At 44.0% G+C, this 23,838-nt stretch overlaps 1 protein-coding gene across 6 annotated transcripts in view; it reads left to right on the top strand.

Annotated features, from left to right (window-relative positions):
- DOCK10 (dedicator of cytokinesis 10) overlaps window positions 1-23,838 on the top strand; it is a 143,425-nt gene that overhangs the window by 76,617 nt on the left and 42,970 nt on the right. For 5 of the 6 annotated variants that reach the window (XM_086754232.1, XM_086754226.1, XM_086754231.1 and 2 more), the window contains exons 8-19: window positions 2,090-2,273; window positions 3,933-4,018; window positions 5,572-5,655; window positions 6,556-6,711; window positions 8,265-8,486; window positions 9,625-9,747; window positions 10,334-10,416; window positions 15,919-16,041; window positions 17,362-17,441; window positions 21,163-21,350; window positions 21,950-22,015; window positions 22,704-22,796. In XM_086754232.1, coding sequence (XP_086610358.1) covers window positions 2,090-2,273; window positions 3,933-4,018; window positions 5,572-5,655; window positions 6,556-6,711; window positions 8,265-8,486; window positions 9,625-9,747; window positions 10,334-10,416; window positions 15,919-16,041; window positions 17,362-17,441; window positions 21,163-21,350; window positions 21,950-22,015; window positions 22,704-22,796 — 1,488 coding nt within the window. The remainder of the gene's footprint in view (window positions 1-2,089; window positions 2,274-3,932; window positions 4,019-5,571; window positions 5,656-6,555; window positions 6,712-8,264; window positions 8,487-9,624; window positions 9,748-10,333; window positions 10,417-15,918; window positions 16,042-17,361; window positions 17,442-21,162; window positions 21,351-21,949; window positions 22,016-22,703; window positions 22,797-23,838) is intronic. The other variant, XM_086754228.1, reaches the window with a different exon arrangement.

Raw genomic sequence — 23,838 nt, forward strand, 5'->3', positions numbered from 1 at the left:
TTGCTTTACATTCGTTTGAATGTCTGCAGTGACTGGAGAGTTAGGGTCGTTTCAGGACCAAGAATAATATTGAACGGCCGCAAACCAACTGCTACAAAACCCAACCCTATTCTTACCCTGTGTTGACTGAACTGGAATTTATATCCCTGAAAGAATATTCACCTTAAGCAAATACTCGAGAGGAAAACTATTTCCTCTCTTTCTACCAAGAGAATTTCCAGTAGCAGAACTGAAAAATAACACACACACAAGCCCAAGTCAGTCTGAAAAGCCAAGATTTGACCGACTCCGACCCGAGTAGCTCCAGAAGTTGCTCAGTCTTAACTGGTTCCTGGGCTCAGTCGTGACATGAAATGTAAGGACTGGAGCAAGTGATTAACAACAGATTGGGTAGGAATCTTCTAAATCATCACTGCTACTGGAAAAAAAAAAACTGTTCATGGAACTTTATTCTCAGTGTCTTGGGTTCTTGGTCTCCTCCTGTGCTAATCAGGATCAGATTCTGCCTCTGTTCCTCTTAAATAACACTATCACTACCATGTCACTGTCTGGTTTAGAAGCTATTCTTAGCAACTTGTTGATTCAGGAACTGTACTGAGAAGTAGTTGTCGTGTGTCGGACTGCGGGATACCTTTGTCGTGTTATTAGAGACAAACAAAATCAAGTGAAATGGCCAGTTGTGGGGTGGATGATTGGTTTTCGTTTGTCAGAATCCCTCCAAGGTTAGATGTGTCAACAAAGTGACAGCAACTTTCTCTTATACTGATAACAGGACGGTGGCATTGATGTCTACAGTCGGTGGTTGTAAAAGTCTGATGAAGTAGTAGAGGGTGGGACCCATTGGTGTTCTTTAAGCAGGGAGGAGGGACAATTGATGCAACTGCTTCCATAACACTAAGAGATAAAAGCCTCCCTAATTTGATATATTTGAGGAATGAAGCACGTTGTATTAGATCACGGCACTTAGTTCAGTTTTATTGAGCTCTTGAGTACTAAGCGCCTGTTAATCCTTGTGACAGAATTTGATGGATTAACCATCTACTGCAGGTAAAATCAGGTGATACAGAGCAGATCTCAGAACTCAGTCTGTTGCCAGTAGGCTGGGCATTGGTTTTTATTCTGTACTTGAAAAGGATACCATTGCAATGACTGACCAGGTCTGTACCTCAGCTTTTACCTCCTCCAAAGAATTGTTGAAGTTGCCTTAGTCGTTTGTAAAACCCTTCTAACACAAAGGGCGACAGTGGGAAGAACGCGTTGTAATCTTCTCACGTGGAGGAATTGGTCCTATTGCAATCTTCTGGAGAGATTTGCTGGTTAATCACTCTCCCAAGTTTAGACTTGTATCGTCCAGAAGCTCTTTCAGAAAAATGTAAGAAGAATAAAATGATGTAGGAATGTTCTCATCCTAACCACAGTGTTTCTAACTTCATTAGATGCTCAGAAATTGTTACCTTTATATAGCTTGTTAGTGGCATCTATAAATATCTCAAAACAAAAGATTTTATAAATTGTTCACAACTGACTTTGACCTATTCAGGTCCAGCCTCAATAGTGAGAGATGAAATAGTCTTTGACCACTGCAGACTTGCTAGTTTGAGTTTGGTGTACTCAGTCCTGTTCCCACCGAGCAAATATTCATTTGACTTAGTTCTGCTTAGTATCTTTCGAGTGTCTGGTGTGCTGGTAAGGCGTAGGGTTCTTAGGCTTTAGAGGTCTTGTCTCCAGACAACGACGCTCAGGTAGCAATGCTGTAATTCACCATCAGAGATCTTTCGTTATTCCGCTTGGGAGCTATTCCCTGCTGTAGTAGGAAGTGTTATTGTCTTTAGTCCTAGATTGTATGGCTAATTAAAATACGTTTATTTGGCCATAGAAGATCTCAGATGCACCAAGACCCAACAATAGATTGACATAAATTTGCGTTAATATCACACTACTTGTATTTCCTTTAAAGGCACTGAATTTTGCTTGAATGTTCTTTTTAAGGAGTGGCCATATACAAATCCATCTTATGGATGCCTTTTTTTTTAGTATCTTTTTATAATTAGTTCTAGTATTTATTTTTCTGTTCCTTTTGTTCCAACAGAACAACAGGCTTAGGAAACACGCCTTTGAGTTGAAAATGAATGACCTCACGTACTTCGTGCTGGCAGCTGAAAACGAGCAGGATATGGATGACTGGATTTTCACTCTCAACAAAATCCTGCAAATAAATCCAGAGGGAACCATTCAGGAGAGGAAAAGTGCAGATCTCACTGATCTGAAACTTGGTAAGAGTGAATAGTCTCTTGCATCTTTTTTTTTTTTTTAATCAAATGCAAAGAATTGAACCTTCAGATACCACTATTGAATCATTTTAACCGCCTGAGTCTGTAATGGATTCTGCAGCCATTGATTTCTGACGAAGCAGCGCCGGTCCTTTGGCAATCCCCAAACAGTGTCAGCTAACTCCCCACAGATGGTTCTCAGACGGCTGTGGGGGGAGGTAGAGCTGCTCCCCACAAAGTCAGCAGGAGCAACGTGGCTCCGTTTTGCCTATGCAGCTCTTTTTCAGGTATCGTCCTCTCTGCCAGTGATCTTGCTAGCACTTTGTGTTTTACTGTCTTGGGAATCTGAAGGTTTTAAAGAGCTTTGTGCTGGAGAGAGGTTAGAGCAGTTCTTTTTCCAGTGTTTTGTTTTCTTTAAAAATCTGGAGCTAATAATTAAAAAAAAATCCCAGCTGTGGTGTATTGCTCTTTCCCTGGAAGCGTACTGACTTCTCATTTCTCGCTTTTGTGAGTTCACGTATTAATATGCTTTCACTGTGGAAGAAAGAATTGGATGCTCTGTTATACCGCACTCTTCATGTGGCAGTAACTGGTTCCTCCGCATCATAAATCCACGTTCAGTTTGGATGAACCCCAGCTGAAATTCTAAGGCTGAAAATGCTTTAAAACCTTAATACGGATTTGAACTGGTTGTTCTCTGGGCTCAATCAAAGCTTTGAATCCACATGCATCCGAATCTTGGGGAAGTTCAGAGCTAATTGAAGGCTCTAGCCTGGTGTTTGTAATAAATTCTGGTTTTGGAGGGACAGAATACTCTTCATATAGCCAAAGATGTTTTTATAATTTGGAGACACAAGAGACTTGCACTTCAGAGTCAGAGAAGTACTTTTGATTATCCCACCCATAAGGGATATCAATGAAACGGGAAGAAATACGTGCATAAAAGGTCAGAGACATAAGGCTAACGGAAAACAGAAGTCCCTACTGGTAAAATCCCTGGTAAGAAGCTATGTGCTAGAAGGAATGTGCTATGGAGTTAACTTGTCAAAAGGCACGATGCTTTCTTGGCAGAAGAGCCCTCAATGGCTGTAATGGCTTATTACACGTTGGGCTGGATTACTTAGTGAATGCGGAATGGTCTCTGGTGAGCTGTGGAAAGGAAAGGGGTTGCTGTATAGGTGTGGATCTGTATATTTGCAGCTCACAGAGTCCATACTGCATCCCGCTTCGTCCCAAAGAGCAGGTAAGGTCCTGCCTGCCTCACTGAAGACTCCCTTTATTGAGAGCCCAAAGTCTCTGGGTTGACACAAACCCTTGACGTTGCCTCAGAAGGGACCAAGAGCGCAAAGGAAGATGTCTTTGTTGTGGACGTGAATATTTGTCGTGAATCAATGTGTCAGATGTTTCACTGAGTAATCAGAGCTCTTGTGTGAAAGCTTAAATGTAGACGAAGTTACGGTAGGCACCAGTGGAGGTGAGGTTGAGGACAGAGGTTTGCATCAGTACCTCTTCCATTTGTTAGCCTCAAGATACTAAAGGCAATAAAAAGAAATAGCATGGGGATAGATTTTTCTCTTTTTTTTTTTTTTTTTTTTTTTTTAACCCAATGGTAACAGCAAGTATAATACAAATATTTGCTTTTTTGTTGTTGTTCTTTTCAAGACCCTGCAGAAGTTTCGGTGAATTATGATTGCTCTCAAGAAGAGACTGATTCTTCAGAGAACGCCTTACACCCAGACTTTGCAAAAGTAAGGGATGTTATATTTATCTTTACAAGATTAGTGGAAAGTGCTACCTGGGTGAAAAATGCCTGGCAATAGGTGATCATGAAAATTGTGAAAGGTTTGAAAATATAGCACAGCTCATTGTGATTGTTAGGGCCATGAGAAATGACAGGAATAATTCTATTTCTGAACAGCTGATGGGTTTGTTGAAGTGAGAAGAGCTCCACTGGATGTAAAGAAAGTAGGTACTCCCTAGAGGGGTTTGATTTAGACCTGGGAAATCATTAAAAGTCTGATCCGTGCAGTTACCTGTGAAATATTTACTTTTTTTAACTGCATTTCAGAAGAATTTGGCCTTTGGAGAGCCAAGATTTCCTGTGTGACTTGCAAGGAACCGAGCTGTGAACTGCTCATCCCCTTCTGTCATTGCACTGAAAGATGTGTGCGGTATCAGGGGAGCCATTTCATCCTCTCAGTCTCACAAACTGCTTCGTGTGGATGAGATAAGCATAGATGGTGCTAAGAAGCTTTTTGATTAAAGCTAGATCGGAAATATCTGATCATATCGTCTGTGGCTAGAGACTTTCTAATGATTTAGTTAGTGCAGGTATCTCAAAGGTGTCTTACCGATACCTCACAGACCACTGGTGGCCTGCAAGGCTGAAATAGATGTTGTGCGTGTTGTGTGATGCTTGTGTTGCCCTTTGTATGGTTAATGACTGTTCCCACCCCCTTGCGCTGTCGGCCTGGCTGCAGCAGAGATCTGTGGCCTGTCCCTAGTCCACGGCAGGTAAATCTCTCGATCCCATCTAAAACAGTACACCAGGGACACATCAGGACCTGCTTCTGCAAATCAGCCCATGGGTGGGGCGTGGTAGGACGTGAACATGGAGCTCCTGGTCTTGCTGCGCTACTTCTGCTCATTACTTAATGTGTGTCAGCAGTGTCGCGCTGTTGTGAAAAACACAAAAAGTTGAACGGGACCTGAACACCGGGTGGCTTCGGGAAGCTGTTGAGCTGGTTTTATCAGAGCTTATTATTCCCTTTGGCTTGTGTCCACCAAAAATAAAATGAGTGTGGCTGATTTCGCTGTGTGGCAGAAGGATGGACGGGGAGAGGACTCCCAGCCTCGCCTTTTGGGTGACACCGCAATCTGTGTGTCTGCCCACCTGTACGGGTGAGCTGCACTTCCCTGCTCCCCGTTCTGCCCTTCCCCTGGTTTTCCTCTGGGACTCTTTGGGTTTGGTTTTTTTTCCCTCAACTTGGGAATCCCTAAAGTGATTTTAATACAGTGATCCACCATTCTGGCAGCTTACACGATGGATTCTTTAGTAACATATATGAACTTGAATTACTTGATTGATCTATTTTGGGGTTCCTTAGAAGGATGTCATGGCCTGAAAGTCCCTGCTTCACCAACATGTAACCTTCAAAGAGTGCTTGAAGGTGCTTTGGGATGGCTACTGCAGAAATGAGAAGTGCTGTTACATGGGAAGCGTTGATCATTCATTTAGAAGTCTGATAACCATGGATTTCTGTTCTTGTGCAGAAAACTAATTTATTTTCTGTCACCGCAGTACATCACAGAAACAGAAGAAACAGTGAAAGCCTCTCGAAATACAGAGCGACTAAATCTTTTCTCTTTGGATCCAGATATAGCAGTAAGTGAATATTTTCCGGTTCCTGGAAGTTTTCCGTGGAGGTGGTCTGAGCTAACTGGGCTAGCTAAGCCAGCAGAGCGGGCTGGAGTTCTGCGAGCGACTGGGTATCCCCCAGACTTTTTATTGTTACCCATTACACTGAATTTGGCTGCAAAAACGTGAATGGATGTAAAAAGCAATGGGAAGGTGCGGTTGGAGGTGCAGAAGGCTATACACGTGAAAAAAAAAAATCTAGCTGGAAATGTGGGAAGTGGAGGTTGCTTTTCTTTTTGTCTTCACCCTGCTTATCTTTTAGTGTCAGAGTTCATGATTCAAACGATGGTGTTCCTTGCACTGAATCTACGTTTGTTGATGATTTAAGTTGGTGGAAACTTTATTTTAGGTTAAAAAAAGACTTAAATAAAATTGGGATTGGTATATATTCAAACCTGAACCGGTTGTCAATCAACTGTAGTGCCATTATTAAAAATATTAAGCAAATTAAAACAGTGGTGTGGTGTATAAGTAAGGGGAAAGGAGGGGAAAGGTCTGAAGTCTCATCCTAAAATGTGACGTTATAATCTGAAAATAAGAGGCTATTTAATCTATATGAGGAAATGAAAAGCTAAAGATTCAGAAGCAGCAAGTAAACAAGAAAAAAACTTGTTCTAAAATTATAAGAAAGCTGACTTGGATCCTAATTCTGCCTCTGACATATATGTCCTCAGGCAATCTTTTCACTTTCCTTCCCGATCTATAAATTGGGAATGACACCCATTTCCTATGGTAATACGAAGGTACCAGCAGTGACTTTGTGAGGTTTTCAGGTCCTTCAGTGATTGTCAAGACCTTTAAAAAGCTTATGTAGTTTTGGAACGCCTTGCCTTTCCCATGTATAATAAATCACCCGACTTATTTCAGTCATTGAATCCTCAGAAAAAGGAGCTTCCAGGGACAAATTTGGTGATCAAGCCATTTGAAGAAAAGCCTGCAAAGAGGATCCTGATAACTTGCAAATCCCTCAGTCTGAATCTCCAGGCCTGCATTACTGAAAATGAAAACGATCCTTCGACCAATGTGAGCTTTACAGATTTTTCTCTTTCTTGGGTTTTGGTGGTGGGTGGGTGGGGTGGGGATTTTTTTTTACTTTTTTCCCTTTTTATGCGCACTGGTTGCTTTGGAAAGAGAAGGTAGAAGGAAAGCTGTATCAGGCACGCATTCACTCCTCCTCTGCCCATCCCTTTAGATTGAATAAAGAAACTGGTGAACCTTTCAACAAACATTTTGAAGCTGGTTTAGATTGCAGGCTGCTAGCTACAGTTCAGTGGGGAATTGAAAATGTTAAAATCCTGGAGGATTCTGAGCAACTGCTATAAGAAGAACAAGCTCAAACTGCCAAGGCCTGTGTAAGGAGGCAACTGAGCATCAGTTGCTGGTGAACTGGGTTTTTGTTTTTCCGAGAGAAAAGAGGAACCAAGCAGATTAAATTACAGAAGAGAAGGCAAAATAGAAAGGACTAGATGCTTCATCTAGTGGAAAAGCCCAGCTAAAAACAGGACAAACCAGAAAATTTTTCTTCTTACTTGAAGAAAAAAAGGCAGGGAAAAGCAAGATGCAGCTGTCAGTCCAGAGCTTTTGATTGTCCCCTGAAACAAGAAATTTTTGGGAAATTGGTGTCCTGGCAGTTCAGCTTTCATACATTTCATATGAGACATTGATTTTTTTTTTCCTTTTTTTTTTTTTTTTTTTTAATTCATTTGAAGATGACCTCTACAGTGGGTGCATATTCAGCATAATATAATCAATACTATTTTTGGCAGGCTGCAATAACTGTTTAAATGAACTAAAAAGAACTGTGCCAAGGGCATGCACTAATTCCCTACAAATGCTGAAAAAGCATAGAATATTGTACCTGGTACCTGCCAGGCATTGTTCCTTATCTCCCAAATTGTAAGATTCCGATTTCTGGACAGCTCAGAAGGTGTTATTCTTGTTCTGAGCCTGATTTGTGTCGTCAGAACTGTGGAGGCTCTTTGGAGGTTACAGGCAGTCACAGGACTCAATTCCCCAGAGCTGTGCGGTGGAATGAGTGGGTACTGTCGGAGCCGTTTGAATGCCCTCGGTTCCCCAGCAGAATGAAACGTGTGTTCCCTGCAGAGTAATACACCCATGCATTTGTGTTTGTACCAGGCAACATTTTTCATCTACTAACGTTTGTCATCTTTGTGCCGCATTTCTGACCCTCCCTGGGAAGCCCACCCTCACGCTTCTTTCTTTTATAATTACTCCGCATCTGCATTTTTAAAATGCTGTAACGTGTTTCTCTGGGGCTCTGTTCGTTTGCTCTAACAATTACTTGTGACAAATACATTTGGTTTTTATTCTGTGAGTTTCTAAGTCAGCTGTCTGGCACATTGTTAACAAGCTACCTTTAAAAGCCCCTAAAATCAAATTATTGAAAACTAACTTTGGCAAGGGTGTGTGTGAGCATGTGTTTTTAATGAATCTCATAGTTTCTCAATAGTGTGTGTTTGCTTTCTTTTTTTCAAGCTGCAGGAACCCATTAAAAGATGAAGTTTACCCCCTTGCTGTCATTTACTGCCATATTATGTTTCTGGTGTTTTCTCCAGGTGGAGCCTTTCTTTGTGAGCGTGGCGCTGTATGATGTCAGGGATGGCAGGAAGATCTCCGCTGATTTTCACGTGGATTTGAACCATGCGCTCGTTAGACAGATGATCTCGGGTTCCTCATCTTCATTAGAGAACGGCACTGTTGAAAATACAGACCCAAATGAAACGGAAGAACCGCAGGTCAAGGGGTTCCCAGAAGAGTGGCTGAAATACCCCAGACAGGTATTCCGCGTGTGACGTGCGTGACTTAGTGACTCCTGTGACTTATTTGAGTTCAGCAGTAGTATTCATTTTCATCACAGACTTTATCTGTACTACCGTGTTTCTTGTTTTCAGGGATACTCTTTTTTTGTGTATCAGTTGTATACAGATGCTTGGTTTTTTGAGCTCCCTGTGTAGACTTTAAAAACATTTGCAATCAAAACTTTGAAAAAAAACTTAGTGTCTGTTATTTAGAGAAACCACCCGTGTTTCCTGTGCTCCTTGGGCTCTTTTGCTGACCTCTCCCAAACCAGTCAAACAAAATCACAGCTTGAAGTCACACCTTGATAAAGTACTTCCACTTTCCATTGCTGTAAGCCTTACCCTGAACCCCTTTACAACTACCTTTTCTTCTCCCTGTCATTCCCCTGAGGTGTGGCTGATTTAGGCTGGCGCTTAGAATCATAGAATCACGGAATGGTTAGGGTGGGAAGGGACCTTCAAAGCCCACCCAGTCCAACCCCCCTGCAAGGAGCAGGGACATCTCCAACCAGATCAGGTTGCTCACAGCCCCGGTCAACCTGGCCTGGAATGTTTCCAGGGATGGGGCATCCACCACCTCTCTGGGCAACCTGGGACAGTGCTCCACCTCCCTCAGTGTAAAAAATTTTTTCCTAATATCTGACCTGAATCTGCCTCCCTCTAGTCTACAACCGTCACCCCTCATCCTATCACACCAGGCCCTGCTGAAGAGTTTCTCCCCACCTTTCCTGCAGCCCCCTTTAGGCACTGGGAGGCCACTCTGAGGTCTCCCCAGAGCCTCCTCTTCTCCAGGCTGAACAGCCCCAGCTCTCTCAGCCTATCAGTTTAAATACTCTCCAAGAGGATCAATTAGGTTAGGTGATGCTGAAGTGGTCGTACTGCTTCTGGACTTGAGTCAGTCTGTTTGCAGGATGCTGCATGTGCACAAGCTTACTTCAGCAGTAGCCCAAAGATTTTATTTTTCCATCTGGCTGTATTGAATATATGGAGATAATAATCCTTAATAATCCGTTCTGAATTTAGTTTGTTGCTGTTGCCATCAGCAGAGAGCACCGGCAGTATTTGATTTCTCCGCTATTGCTATATACTTTTTAACTGTTTCCTCTTTTATCCACAGGCTCTCTTCTCCATAAGTAATCCTCACTCTGAGATTGTATTAGTGGCAAAAATAGAAAAGGTGCTTACGGGAAACATTGCCAGCAGTGCTGAGCCTTACATTAAGAATCCTGATTCTTTTAAGGTAATGTGACGGGAACATCAGTTCCTTCTTTGTCAGCTTCAGCCTTCTGGAAGCAGAAGATGTTGCAAATTGTGCTCACGAATCTCACCTGTGTGTGGTTGCTGAACAAGCTCACAGAAGGCCCACAGCTGGGAAAGCAAATGTCCAAGCTCTGTTGCCTGACTTTGTCTGCAACACACGAATCCATTCGTTGTGCGTTGCTATGCTAGTTGTGTCTTAGACTGAAACTCTCTTTCAGCAATCTTTTAGAAATTATGGTTTAGTGCACTTCAGACACGAATGAAGTTGGAGTAGGCCCGTGTTTCTCTCCGAGAGCAGGCACTGCATCTGCGTTGGGTATACTTCAGAAAACTGGGATAACTGTAACACAGTTCTTACTGAAGGGATGGCAAAGGGGGTTAATTCATCAGCAGCATCATATTCATCTGTGGTGTCTTCGCTGTCCACCCAGAACCTTCAGTTATGGGCAGAATTATTTTAGGGACACTGTATCCTCTTCAGCAGAGGAGTACTTGGATGTACTCTGTGCTGCATTTCAGATATTGCAGTGATTGTGATGAAATAATTCGCATTTTCTTTTTTGTAGTGTGCACAGAAAGTGTTAAAATCCAATAAACAGTTCTGTAGCAAGCTGGGGAAATACCGAATGCCGTTTGCTTGGTCAGTGAGGTATGTATTAATTCTTCTTTTAGTTTTATAAGCATCTTATGGCTTATTCTAGTCTTGGATTGTATCCTTTTATTCTTTTCCTCTTTTTCTGCCTGAAGCTAAGGAAAGCTTTCTGCATGGTCCAGGACCCCAGAAGATCCTGCAGCTTTATTATTTCTTTGCCCTATTTTTCACACAGCCGAATGTTGGTTACGTTCTCATTAAATGTTCCTGTGGCAGAGTCTTTTCTTCAGGTGGTGAAGTTGCCAGGGAGCAGCAAAGGTGGCTGACAGAATATCAATTTATCATGAGCTCCACCGGTGATTTAATGCTAAAAATTACCAGAGAGATTTCGAAGTCACAGTTCTCACAAGAATTTCTTGCAAAGATAATTGTGGTCTGAAGCAGCGTTGCAATGGCCACCTAAAATATGGGTGCTCAGGTTTGAAGCTCTGTTCTTGTAATGATGCCTGGCAGGTTTTAGGAAAAATCTAACCAGTAATTTTGAGGCTATGGTACCCCTAAACCAGTGCCTTGGGGGTGATGTTGAGGGATTGTGCTTCAGGTACTCTTGCATTTTTGCAGTTAGGAGGTTGGCAGAGAGCTGCTGTTTTCTCGTTTGGCAGGTCAGTTGGGTTTTATTGCGGGTCGGTGGAGCGGCAGTAATGGATATTTGTTCTTCCTCTCTCTTCTCCGGGATAATTATCTCTTGGATAATTCCTCCCTTCCTTCTACCATGCAGGGAATATACAATTCGATATTCCCGTTAAAAACGAAAGCTGTTGGTTGCAGAGGGAAAGCATTCCTTCTCCTCCGTGGCGTCTCTTCTGCCCGTGGCAGGCCAGGTGGAGAGCTGCCTGAAGCTGCAGGAAGGAGGAGCAAGTGCCGGGTGAAAAAGTCACGTTGTGGCATTGCCCGTAACCGTGAGGGATGGCTGCATGCTCCTGGTGTGGAGGTACGGAGCACCAGAATTGCACATTTTTCCCTGCCGCATGTAGGGGAAAGCTTATAATTTTAGAATATGGTGTTAGATGGCAAAGGAGGAAACACACAGTACAGTATGGCCCTTTGAAGAGTTTGTTTATTTTTTATTGATGTACATTTTTGTCGATATCCAGTAGGAACAGCAGTAGTACGTGCAGGCTCAGGAGGAAGGTGGATGATGTGTTCTGATCTGTCATAGCCAGCTCAAGGATGCGCATTAATATTTACTGCTTCTGTGTAGCCAGAGGCCCATTAATCAAATGATATTGACGGGCGTCTCTCGGGCTGACAGAGCTGCTTTTAGCATGTGATGGACTGTACAATGGCAAGAGGTGCAGGCTGGGCATCAGACTGACCTGAGGCTTTTTCCTAGCTCTGTCCTGCCTGCCTGTGGTCTGTGGTGGTACCAGCAGTGGAATGTCCTACAGTCGTTGCTGTAGCTATCTTCAGGGGCATGATGGTTTTAACTGGGTCGGGATCTGGCTAGTGACTCATGCATATGAAGAAGGCTAAAACATTCATCCGCATCTTCAGCACATCTTACCTCGGAGTGTTTTACGCCAAAAAAATAAAAACACAATCCAGAAAGGTTTTCTTGTTTTGAAGGAAGCGCGTTTCCCTTTCAGAGGGTTCTCCAAGTGGCAGCCCCTCGTTGCCTCTGGGTGAGAGGGAGTAGGCAGAGGCAGGGTTCAGGCCGGGCCATACTGGTATGCTGATGCTGGGCTGCGTGTGTGCCACAGCCCACAATTGTGGCTGCAGGTCTGCGCTTGCTCTGCCTAACGGAGGTCTAACAGGCATGAATGAACTCTTACTTCTGTCCCTGTAAGGTGGATAGCGCCTTAAATGCTTCTGAAGCTGGGGAAATAGTGCTTTTCAGAAGATTCTCCTCTCCTTTCAGTTCTATGATAATTCGGCTATTTTCTTAAAACCATAGAATGGTTTGGGTTGGAAGGGACCTTGAAGGTCACCCAGCTCCAACCACCTACCCTGGGCAGAGGCACCTTCCACCAGACCAGGTCGCTCACAACACCATCCAACCTGACTTTGGACATGGTTCCCCAGGGCTCCGTATTGGGACCAGTCTTGTTTAGTATCTTTATCAGTGATCTGGACAAGGGGATTGAGTGCACTGTCAGTAAGTTGGCAGATGACACCAAACTGGGCAGGAGTATTGATCTGCTGGAGGGTAGGAAGGCTCTGCAGAGGAGTCTGGACAGGCTGAACTAATGGGCTGGACCAATTCTGTCAGGTATGAGAAGGCCACGTGCCGGCTCCTGCACTTGGGTCACAACAACCCCACACAATGCTGCAGGCTTGGAGAAGAGGGGCTGGAAAGCTGCCCGGCAGAAAGGGACCTGGGGGTGCTGGTTGACAGCCGGCTGAACATGAGGCAGCAGTGTGCCCAGGTGGCCAAGAAGGCCAACAGCATCCTGGCTTGTGTCAGGAGCAGTGTGGCCAGCAGGAGCAGGGCAGTGATCGTGCCCCTGTACTCAGCACTGCTGAGGCCGCACCTCAAATACCGTGTGCAGTTTTGGGCCCCTCAAGAAGGATGTTGAGGTGCTGGAGTGCGTCCAGAGAAGGGCAATGAAGCTGGTGAGGGGTCTGGAGCACAGGTCCCATGAGGAGCGGCTGAGGGAACTGGGGTTGTTCAGTCTGGAGAAGAGGAGGCTGAGGGGAGACCTCATTGCTCTCTACAACTCCCTGAAAGGAGGCTGTAGGGAGAAGGGTGTTGGTCTCTTCTCCCAAGTAACTTGTGATAGGACGAGAGGAAATGGCCTCAAGTTGTGCCAGGGGAGGTTTAGATTGGGCATTAGGAAAAATTTCTTCACTGCAAGGGCTGTCAGGCACTGGAACGGGCTGCCCAGGGCAGTGGTGGAGTCGCCATCCCTGGAGGTGTTCAAAGACGCATCGATGTGGTGCTTAGGGACACGGTTTAGTGGTGGACTTGGCAGTGCTGGGTTAGCAGTTGGACTTGATGATCTTAAAAGTCTTTTCCAGCCTGAACGATTCTATGATTCTATAACTGAACAGAGATTTTCTTTTTGGCATCCCATGCAGAATGGGTAATTGGCACAGGCTGGAGCGTGGCAAAGGACATAAAGCAGGACAGGAGAAGAGAGTTTGAGAGGAGCTTGCTTGTGTGATGCTCAGCAGTGGGGATGGGAGTACCAGGGAGCCTGAGCCTTCCTCAGCCTGTTTCCTTGAGACTTTTTGCCAGTGGAAACCCTTGGCTCTGGTCCCACGCATTTTCAGTTTCAGAGGTGGCAACGACTTGTTTCATTGGGTATTCTCTCTGAAATTAGAGGCTCCTTTTTCAGTGTGCAGTCCACAGTCTTAGAAAATAAGATCAAAAAGACCTCCACATGATACCGTTTTTTTTCTTTCCCTAGAACAGGATCAAATCATTCCTAAATGTGTCCGCCTAGACAATATTTCTGGCTGTGGTTCCCCAAATAGAAATGGGAATGTATGTTGTGGTGTTAGCAAATGCCGAGTGAGATCAGCGTTTTGTAGAGTGATTGCGTGCGTGTGTTTCAAAGTTATTGCCCAAATACACCGCGTATATGAACTTGTTGGTATCAGTGGTGCTACAGAAGGGATTTATTTACTTCATTGGGTCAAATTCTGCACTCATTTACGTCTGTTTATGTATTAACATTACTCAAGACTCTCTCTGGTAAAAGCAAAATATAATTTGACCCAATGAAATGTATTTCTATTTTCACAGCATGAAAATTGAAGTTTCCACAGGAGATTATCGCACTGCAGGGGGAAAAAAAAATGGTTTGGCTATGATAAATAGCAAACCCCTGGGTTTGGAAATGTGTTTTCCAGTTATTTTGTTCTGGCATTGACCACGCTCCCGGTTTTGTGTGGAAATTTTCTCCTCCTAAAGCAGTTACAGATGGCCGCAATGCCATTTTTACATATCCATTCAGCGCGCCAAAACCTTGACGGTTGAGTGCCTGTGACTGAAGCTCTTAATCAGCTTATGTGGCATCCAATTTGTTAGCATCGTTCAAAAGTGTGACTCAGGGTTTTTGCCCGGTTTCTTGCTGGCGTCGGTGGGATCTGGTGTCTGTGCACTCTCGCAGGTAGAATTACGGTGTGTGTTGGAATTACGGTGCGTCAAATCCATCTTCCGTTCTCGTATTCCTGCCAGAGCCGCCACAGTTTGCAAATATGTGCCTGAGCTACATACTGGGGATGTGGGAACAGTTCCCTCAGAGAGATTAGGTTTTATGCTCTGCTGCTCCAAACCTTCTCCGCCCTCCTGAACTTCACGTCTAACTCTTCTTGAGTGCATAAAACATACCTGGTTTTGGGAAGGGTTATCTTGTTTTCCGTGGACATCTAAATTGCTCTTGTAGTGGCAAGAGCTGTACATAAGTGGAGTATTGTATGTAAGCTGGAGGGATAAAAATACCGACCCGTTTTGTGTTGCAGATAGAGGGTTTCGTGCCTTGCATTTTGTCCTGGGTGTATTTAGGCTGAGACGCTGCTGAGCTGGTGAGGAGCGGTTCTAGAGGTGGAGCAGCAGTTTAACAGGATTTGTAAAGTAAGCGGTGGCTGCCAGAAATCCAGTCTAGTTTCTCCCTAATAAGATTTTTGACACGGCGTGTTGGTGTGGACATTATTCCCTCTAACTGCTAGAGGCAAAACTCTGATAGAAGAGAGCTGATTATTTTCTGCCGTTACAAAGAAGTGAAATAGTGGTGCTTCTCTCAGTTAATTAGGTTAAGACACGGTGCATTTATACTTATCCTTGGGATCCTCTTCCAAAGGTTTACTCCATTATTTTGTGTCTGGCAATGATTTGTGCTGGCATCAATTCTTCTCCTCACTGGCAGTGGAACAGAGAAGTAAATTAAGGAAGCAAGACCGGCCAAATGGTTCACAGAACAGCACTTAGTGTCAAGAACATTTTACTTTTATTAAGCAATGTTTTTGCATGCTACGGTTGAATCCAAGGTTCGTTAATTTGGATAGCTGTTATGTTATCCAGTCCAGCCAGCCTATGTGACCCGTGGGGATGTACAAAGGGCACTGGAACGTCTTCGTTAAATCCTGCAAGTGTCAATGAGCAGCAGTGGAAATACCTGGGGATGTTTTCCTGTGCACGCAACAGCTGCTACTTAGTGTTCCCAGTTATAGTGGGGTATCCTTTTTTTCCATTTCATTTGGCATTTTGTAGCAGGATCACCAAAAATTTAGACAGTGCTCCACAAACTTGTTGTGTGAAGAAGGGCGAAGCCCCAGTGAGCTGGTGTCATGCTCCTGGAGGACACAGAACAGATTTAAGGCATAGGAAGAGTCAGGAGAGATCCCTAACTTGGTTCTGCAAAAGCATACGTTTGTTTTCGACACAGGGGCGGGTGGGATGCTGTCCGTTTCCAGCACATTCCAGAATTCATGTCATAACCTTGTTAAAAGATGGCATGGCAAAACCTTGTGAAAAGATTACACAGCAGTTTCCAATGTTCACACAAACACACGTGGGTGAGTGTTAATAAACATGTAATTTTTCTTTCTTTCTAGACCAGTGTTTAAAGATAATCAGGGAAACGTTGACAGAGACTCCCGGTTCTCACCTTTATTCAGGCAAGAGAGTAATAAGATTTCCATGGAAGATTTGATTAAACTAATAGCAGAATACAGAAGGTAAGGAACACTTTTTAATTTGGTTTGAGAAGGAATAAAAGATTTATAAAAGCTGGGCAGAATAGTTTTCACAGCTTTTTTTCTTCATTTAACACAGCGTGCCAAAGTGGCCATATTAAATCAGTGTTTTTCACATTAGCCTGTTATGTGCCACAGAGTGCTTTAGGCTGGACTTTCTAGGAAAACTGAAATGTCATTTGGCACATTAATAAGTGTTATTATAACCTAAAGATAGCAATTCCTTAAATTAGCTTTTGTCAGGGGAGAGATGCAGGTGAAGTAACCAACAAGAGAAGATTGTCTCGGGGGAAAGAAGAAGGAAGAAAAAAAAAAGAGAAAAATTAAGAAGCATTCTGTCATGGTTTCCCCACTGCTTGTGTGTGTGTGTGTGTTTGAGTCTCCATGACAAACTGCAGAGTGGACACTGGAAGGAAAAAACGTCTCCAAGTGTCTGACAGTGTGTAAATTAGTGAATAACGGTTTGGCTGGATAGTCTTCCGCACAGGTGTAAATCAGGTTAACTCCAGAGCAGAGTCTTTGTTTGTACTGGATAAGTGATGTGAGAATTGAACCATGCAATTCTTCCTGTCCCTTCTACTATAAATGTGCCTAGAAATTAATTAATCTAATCAGCTCCTCTGTTCCATGTATGTAAAATCAGATCGTAGAAGGATTGAATGTCAACTACAGGGATTGGATCGAGCCCTTAATCTCTCACGCCATTTTACTGTTAATGGTCAGGAAACTTTATTGGAGTCACCGCTGCTGGGTTTGTCTGCGTGAAGCATCTCCTGGATAAAAGGAGTTTATTGTAGTTTGGGCGCTTCTCAAATGGCTTGGGCCCGAGGAATATGTCTTGGTCCCTTTTCAGCATGGCGCTTGTGGAAGCTGTGACGCTGTGAACTCATCTCAGTGGTCATTTAATTCCTTTTAGAGAACATTTGATTTAGGTTTTAGAAAGAAAAAGGGGGTAAGTTAATTCTCATAAGGTTTGGATCATCAGTTTCTTCCTCTTCTACAAAATATGCTGTAATATTGCTTGCAAAGAGCAGGCAAGAATGAGGCCGAGAAAGGAGGAAAAAAACAAACAAAACAAAACCCCCACACAAAAAAAAATCCCCCAAACCAAACCACGTTTCTTTCCTGCTGTTGCATTTGGTTTGATTTTAATAGCCAATAGGAGTGTGTTAACTATGTTTAATTTAATGTTTATATTTATATCTTAAATCTGATTTAAGTTTCGTTTTAGATCAATTCCTATGATGGGTCTCATCTCTCTTGTTCTAATTTTCTGAAATGTTTTCATTTCTGTCATTGTAGAGCAGAGAAGATAAGCAAAATACAGACTATACCTGGCTGTTTGGAGATTGCAGTTGACTGCGTTCCTTTGGAACATCCAAGTATGATTCCACTTTATAATTAATGATTATAATTAAATAGCACGTCGTCATAGGCTTTCCAGCCCTAATTGCAGCCTTGAGACAGTTCTTGTTGAAGTGTCCGTTGTGTATAGAAAGAGGCATGCAGGGCAACATTCTTGATTTGGTTTTATGTAATTACACCGTTCTTTGTTTCATCCTGTACCTGGCCAGTTACACCCCAGCAATCCAGAACACAACATGCAGAATCCACATGGGATGAAAGACCAAGGAGCACTTTTTGGTCTCTAAGGGATTAGGCCAAAGAGCAGAGTGGGCTTCTGTAGTTTGAGGTCAATAGCCTTGCTCGGTTAACGGGCTGTGCTGCTCATATCTCCTGTGAATTAGCACACACGGGACGTGCAGCGGGTTTCAAGAACACAGGCTCAGCGGAGGACTTCATTCTGATTCCACTCTGGCATCGGTGCAGCAACTGCTAAGCTAGATGCTTCCAACTGGACCCTTTTATCTGTTTTCAGATGTTTTATTTCAAAGGCCACGTTTCTGTGTGCCACTGTTGCAGAAAGGTCAGGACCGTTGAGTTCCTCAGAAGTCTATCACTGCACGTCTTTACACCGTCTTTCACTAACATTTCACAAGCAGTTTTTGTTTTTGAAATGAAAAGAAACTGATAGCTGTCGTAGTTCAGCCCCGATCAGGACCAGACTACGCACTCTCTCTCTCACTCCCCCCACTCTCCAAGAGAACAGGGAGAGAAAATGTAAGAAAAACGGCTCGAGGTTTGAGATAAGGACAGGGAGAAATCCTTAAAGTTACCGTCATGGGCAAAACAGACTCGACTTGGGGAAAACTATTCATTTATTACTACAAATAGCAGGATAATGAGACAGAGAACAAGATAACCTCCCCCCACCCCTCCCTCTTCCCAAGCTTAACATTATCTCTACTACCTTCCCCACCCCCGAGTGGCACGGGAGGGGGAAGAGGGAATGGGGGTTGCAGTCAGTTCATCACATGTTGTTTCATGCCACTGCTTCATGGTCGGGGGAAGAACTCCTCACATTCCTCCCCTGCTCCATCGTGGGGTCCCTCCCACGGGCCACAGTCCTTTGTGAAACTGCTCTGGCGTGGGTCATCTCTTCCATGGGTGCAGTCCCTCTAGAACAGCTGTCCCAGCGGGCCCTCCACGGGCCACAGCTGCCTTCAGGCATCCACCTCCCCCGTTACGGGGTCCTTCACGGGCTCCAAGTGGATCTCTGCTCCTCCGTGGACCTCCATGGGCCGCAGGCGGACAACCTGCTCCACCATGGTCGTCACCACAGGCTGCAGGGGAATCTTGGCCAGGAGCCATATTACTCCTCCCCCTCCTTCTTCACTGACCTTGGCGTCTGCAGCCGTTCCTCACAACAGGCTGGTAGATGTCTCTCAGGATCTTTTTTTACATCTTATTCACTTTTCATCTCCTCTCCACTTCTTGCAGCCGGGCTGGACCGAGTCGGGCCCAGTCGGCTGCCTGGCGAGAGGCCAGAGGGTGAGGCCTGCAAGGCCCATGAGGCCTGCGCCTCCCCCTCTGTGCCTCTGCCCCCGCTCAGCTTCTTCACATCTTCTCTCCTCTTTTTTTTTCTGTTTTCCCCTTCTTAAATACGTTATCGCAGGGGCATTATCATGGAACATTCTGCTACCAATCGGCTCGGCCTTGGCCAGCAGCAGGTCCGCCCTAGACCCGGCCGAGTCCCCTGAACAAAGGGGAGCGACTTCTAGCAGTTTCTTACAGAAGCTACCAGCTTAGGCCCCGCCTCACTAACAAAACCACGACATAGCTCAGAGTAGCCAAAATGGTCCAGAGCAGCTCGGGCCTTGTCCCGTTACCTGTAGGTAACAATGGTTGGTTGTAGCTGGCAGCCGCGTAGCTGGTGGCAAACTGGGCAAACAGTGGAAGTGAGACACAGAGAGACCGGAGCTCCACAGCTGGCCGGAGGAGCCTTCATCTTCCAGCTAGCTTCTGGCTGTTATGATGGCCTCTTCTCACACTCTACAGGCCGTCGCTGCTCTCCTGTCTGAGCTACTGGTATTTTAAAATCTCATTTATTACTTACTTCCCGTTATGTCTTCACTTCAACACTATTTCACTGTAGATTTTCTACGGGCTGTGAGGAGGGCACAGAAAGACTTCTGCAGAGAGGCCTAATCCTTGGGTTAGTCCCTGGAGTTTTCTAATGAAGAACAAGGTTAATTATGTTCAAAAATGGACACAGTCAGAATGCTTACAAGTCAAGTTTGAGGGGCAGCTGGCCACATTATAAGACATGCTCGTACTTTTAAGATGGGTTGCACCCAAACAGAAAGCTACCCATCTGAGCTTTGTAGGCCAAGAGCAGCCAGCAGAGTCTCCCAAGTGCTGGGAACGTTAGTAGCAGAAGAACAAACCTTCAGAAGTTTGTATGTGACCCTGAGTATCTTCACTGCCCAACGGAGGAATTTGCCTGGTCGTCTACAGGGAGCTATTGCTGGCACGAGAGGGAATAAAACTTCTCAAGGCTTCTCTGCAGCAGGCGGTGGTTGCTTGTGGCTGACAAGTGCAAGTGATTTAATTTAGCTGTTCCCTATTAAACCTGCTAATTTTGATTGGGAAAGACAAAAGTGTTCATATATTGATCTTTCCAGCTTAATTCTGGAGCTATGTGTTTGCTGAGTGTACAAGTCAATCATAGAGTCATGGAATGATTTGGGTTGGAAGGAACCTTCAAAGCCCACCCAGTCCAACCCCCCTGCCAGGAGCAGGGACATCTCCAACCAGATCAGGTTGCTCAGAGCCCCGGCCAACCTGACCTGGAATGTTTCCAGAGATGGGGTATCCACCATGGACACATTCACATTTTGGCAGGCAGCAGGCTGGGAAGAAAGTTTTCAGTGTCTGTCTCTATCCTGAAACTGCAACTTCCTCTTGGGCTGGTTTAGAAGGAAGTAAAATTGGGCATAATGTATGCAAGGGATCACCAGCTTCTATCGGCTTCCTCACCATAAGTTGGTGGGCTTATCCCTTGGGTTATTCTAGGGCTTGAGGGATGAATTTGAAAATTGCTTTTCGCAGAAATAGCTCAGGACCTCCTTATGCTGGTGATTCTTCTCAGCTGCTTTTGTGCAGACAGCCCTTGAGTTCCCCATGCTGAATTAAGGGTCTTACTGGTTACTGGCAGAGGCAGACAGGGCGTACTCTGTCCATTTTAGATCTCCCCCTGCCTGGGTGGCAGAGTGCTTGTTTCCATCTGCTGATTCTTAATCTGATGTCAGTTAGCCCAATTGCATCGTATATTTAATCTCGTTCTGCACCACTGGTTTCTTCATTTCCTTTCCTGTGTTATTAGATAACAGAAGAACTTAAATGGCATATTGAACTGTAAAATTAATTAGGAAGAGCATCACTCCAGGATGTTCTGTTGGATCTGTCTGTATACCAATGGTGCATCAAATGCCATCAGATACCGTGTGTGTCACTGAGGTTTTCAGTGCTGTACAGTTTAACTCAAGTGAGATAAAAGATTTAAGGATGAGATATTCTAGTGGTTCTGAGGTGACAAGGATGCAATTTAAGGCAAGATTCAACCTGTTGCATCTCAACATTACTTATTTGTTGCAAGTTAAGGCAGGATTGTACTTGTTCCATCTCAAAATTAATTATTCTTAGTAGTAAGACTAAAAATAAACATAATATGTGATGGTTTTCTTTTCTCTTCTTTTCAAGACTGTGTAACTTCGTCTTTTATTCCAATCAAGCCATTTAATGACATAAAGGAGCATCAACCTACCATGGAAGTTGAGGAATTTGTACAGGAATCAACAAAATATTCCCGACCTTACAGGGTGTACAAGAACCAAATATACATATATCCAAAACACCTCAAGTATGATAGTCAGAAATACTTCAACAAGGTACGGTGTGTGACCAGTCCAGGCCAGCGTTGGGTAGTAGAGCACGGCCCGAGCTCTCGTTGAAATGAAGGAGGGGAGAAGGGTGACGTGAGCCACTGGCCTGGCTTTTAATCCTTTTCATTTTTTGCAATCGTAAAACATTGGTACAATTTTAATGAAATGAATCTGTGGATTAATTTGAAGTTGTATCAGCGATTCAAAGAGAGATAATGTGGTAACAGCTTTTTCACAATTTGGAGAAGGGCTGTATTTTAATGAAATGATGTGTGCAGGTAAAATTAATCAGGATAATATTTGTAGTTCTTTAAATGAAACTTGAGCGATTGAAAATTAATTAAGGCCAAGACACAGGTAAGTGTTGGTCACCTTAGAATCTGCTCCTACACACTCAATTTGAGGCCTGGCTTGCGCTTTGCCAGTTCTTCTTGGAAATATTATCTCTAGTGATATCGCCATGACTTAAAGGCATTTTACATGTTGATACACCACCTGCATGTTCTAGATTCTGAAAAGAGCTTATTTCAGCCCTTACAGTTTGCCTGTGTTTTTATGGGTACCCTGTTTCTAGTCTCAGCTTTAATACACTCCCGTCTTTTCAGGCACGGAATATAACAGTGTGCATTGAATTTAAAAGCTCTGATGAAGAAGGAGCGAAGCCGCTGAAGGTGAGCCACAACAAGGCTATATTCAGAGATCAGCGTTTCTGAGGACATTACTTCTAAAAGCCAGGAATCGGGGCTGTGCTAACCTGGAACAATTAAAGAGTGAATGCTTTTTGATTGCTGACTGAGCTCAGGACACTTGATTCAAAAGCAGGGCCCAGAATGAGAAGAACCTTAGACTTAATTCTTAACTTTGCTGTTGTCCCCTGGCTATTGCATAGCATTGTTGTACTGTAGTGTCCCCACCAATAAGTACAGTTGCCGTCACTCCGTAATCAAGAACCTCCAGACTGGACCCTGCCAGCAAGGCGGTTGTTAACTGGTGTAGCTTTTGTAACGTGGAGAAGCCAGTAAGGGCGTTGTGTTGTGTATTGAACTGCATACATGTGAAATAGCTTTTATAAAGCTTTTTGCAGAAAACTCTGAAATTGATAACGGCAAGGAAGAGGTCTAAGGAGTCTGCATGGCTTAGTAGAGTGAGGGGAATTTTCACAGAATCAAGGGACTTTTGCTGGAAGTGTATATAAAAAATTGCAGGTTTGAGCACTTAGAATATGTCTTTTAATAGTTGATCAAAGTAATTATCAATCTTTCATGATATTGTTTTCAATGTACGTGCATTTTCGATATAGCAAGACTAGTATCCTCAGCAGAATTTCACAGTGTAATTAAAGCATGATCCTTTTGCCAGTGTATTTATGGGAAGCCAGGTGGACCATTATTTACAACGGCAGCCTACACCGCTGTGCTACATCATTCCCAGAATCCTGATTTCTATGATGAGGTCAGTCTCCTTTTTCTTTCATTACATGTCTGCCAATCCCACGTGTTTGCCAATGAGACAGAAAAATAAATGTAAAGAATATTTCTGTTGCGATTGCTTGTGTATCAGGGTGGGTCTGTTATGCACGTTTTGGGTTTGTTTTTTTTCTTAAATCAGCTCAGTGAATCCTTTTTGTAAGATGTTCTGAGGACAGTTAAGATGCTGTAGAATTAATTAGGAACAGGCTAGCTCTCTAAAACGTGCATCTGGATTATGTTAAGGGTCCAGCTGCATCTCTGAATGTAATGGAAACAGTCAACACGATGGCGAAGGGTGGAGCCAAATGTCAGAACAAATCCCTCTCTGAGATGCAGGACCTGTGTCGGGGTGCTTTTGTTGATCCGGCGGTCTGAACAGAACGTACGGTGACGCGTAGGGGCTGCAGCAGGTCATTTAGCTCGTGCTTTTGCTGATGCAGCTATAGAATAGAGTTCACGTGTTGGCCTTTGTCAAGTGTTAGTTGCGCCTCATCTTTACGCTTCCCCAACACCAAGTATTGATTCCCCAGGCTTCTGCAGGTGAAATAATTTTCCCCTTTCAATGACAGTGTGTGTGATGGCCTGTGAATGTCACACATCTGTTCTGGATTTTCCACTACTGCTTTATGTAGTGGTAAGGCTGGCAAACGTTGGTATACAGCCAGCGTCTTCCAAACGGTCAACATGATCTTGGAAAAACTTATTTTTTCGGTTTAAATTTACTTTGCTAAAATGGCAGGGGCAAGACCCACAGATAATGTAGAACTACATATGAAGTATAAATTTTAAGATTCATGTTTAGGAACTGAGGTGGAACTTAAAGCATTACATCTTCAGAGATCTTGAACCCCCCACTACTCCTTTGCAAGCAGCGTTTTGGGTGTTAACCCATCTGAGAAGGTCCTTCATGTGATGCTCGCGAGCCATCTGGTTTCAGCAGATTACTTTCAGCTTGAACAAAGAGCTGAATTCAGGACTTAATAGCAGATTTGGCTGGAAGAGGTGTGCACCTGTCCGCAGCGTTC

This window comes from Chlamydotis macqueenii, chromosome 9, assembly GCF_036417535.1.
Source record: "Chlamydotis macqueenii isolate bChlMac1 chromosome 9, bChlMac1.mat, whole genome shotgun sequence".
Classification (NCBI taxonomy): Eukaryota; Metazoa; Chordata; class Aves; order Otidiformes; family Otididae; genus Chlamydotis; species Chlamydotis macqueenii.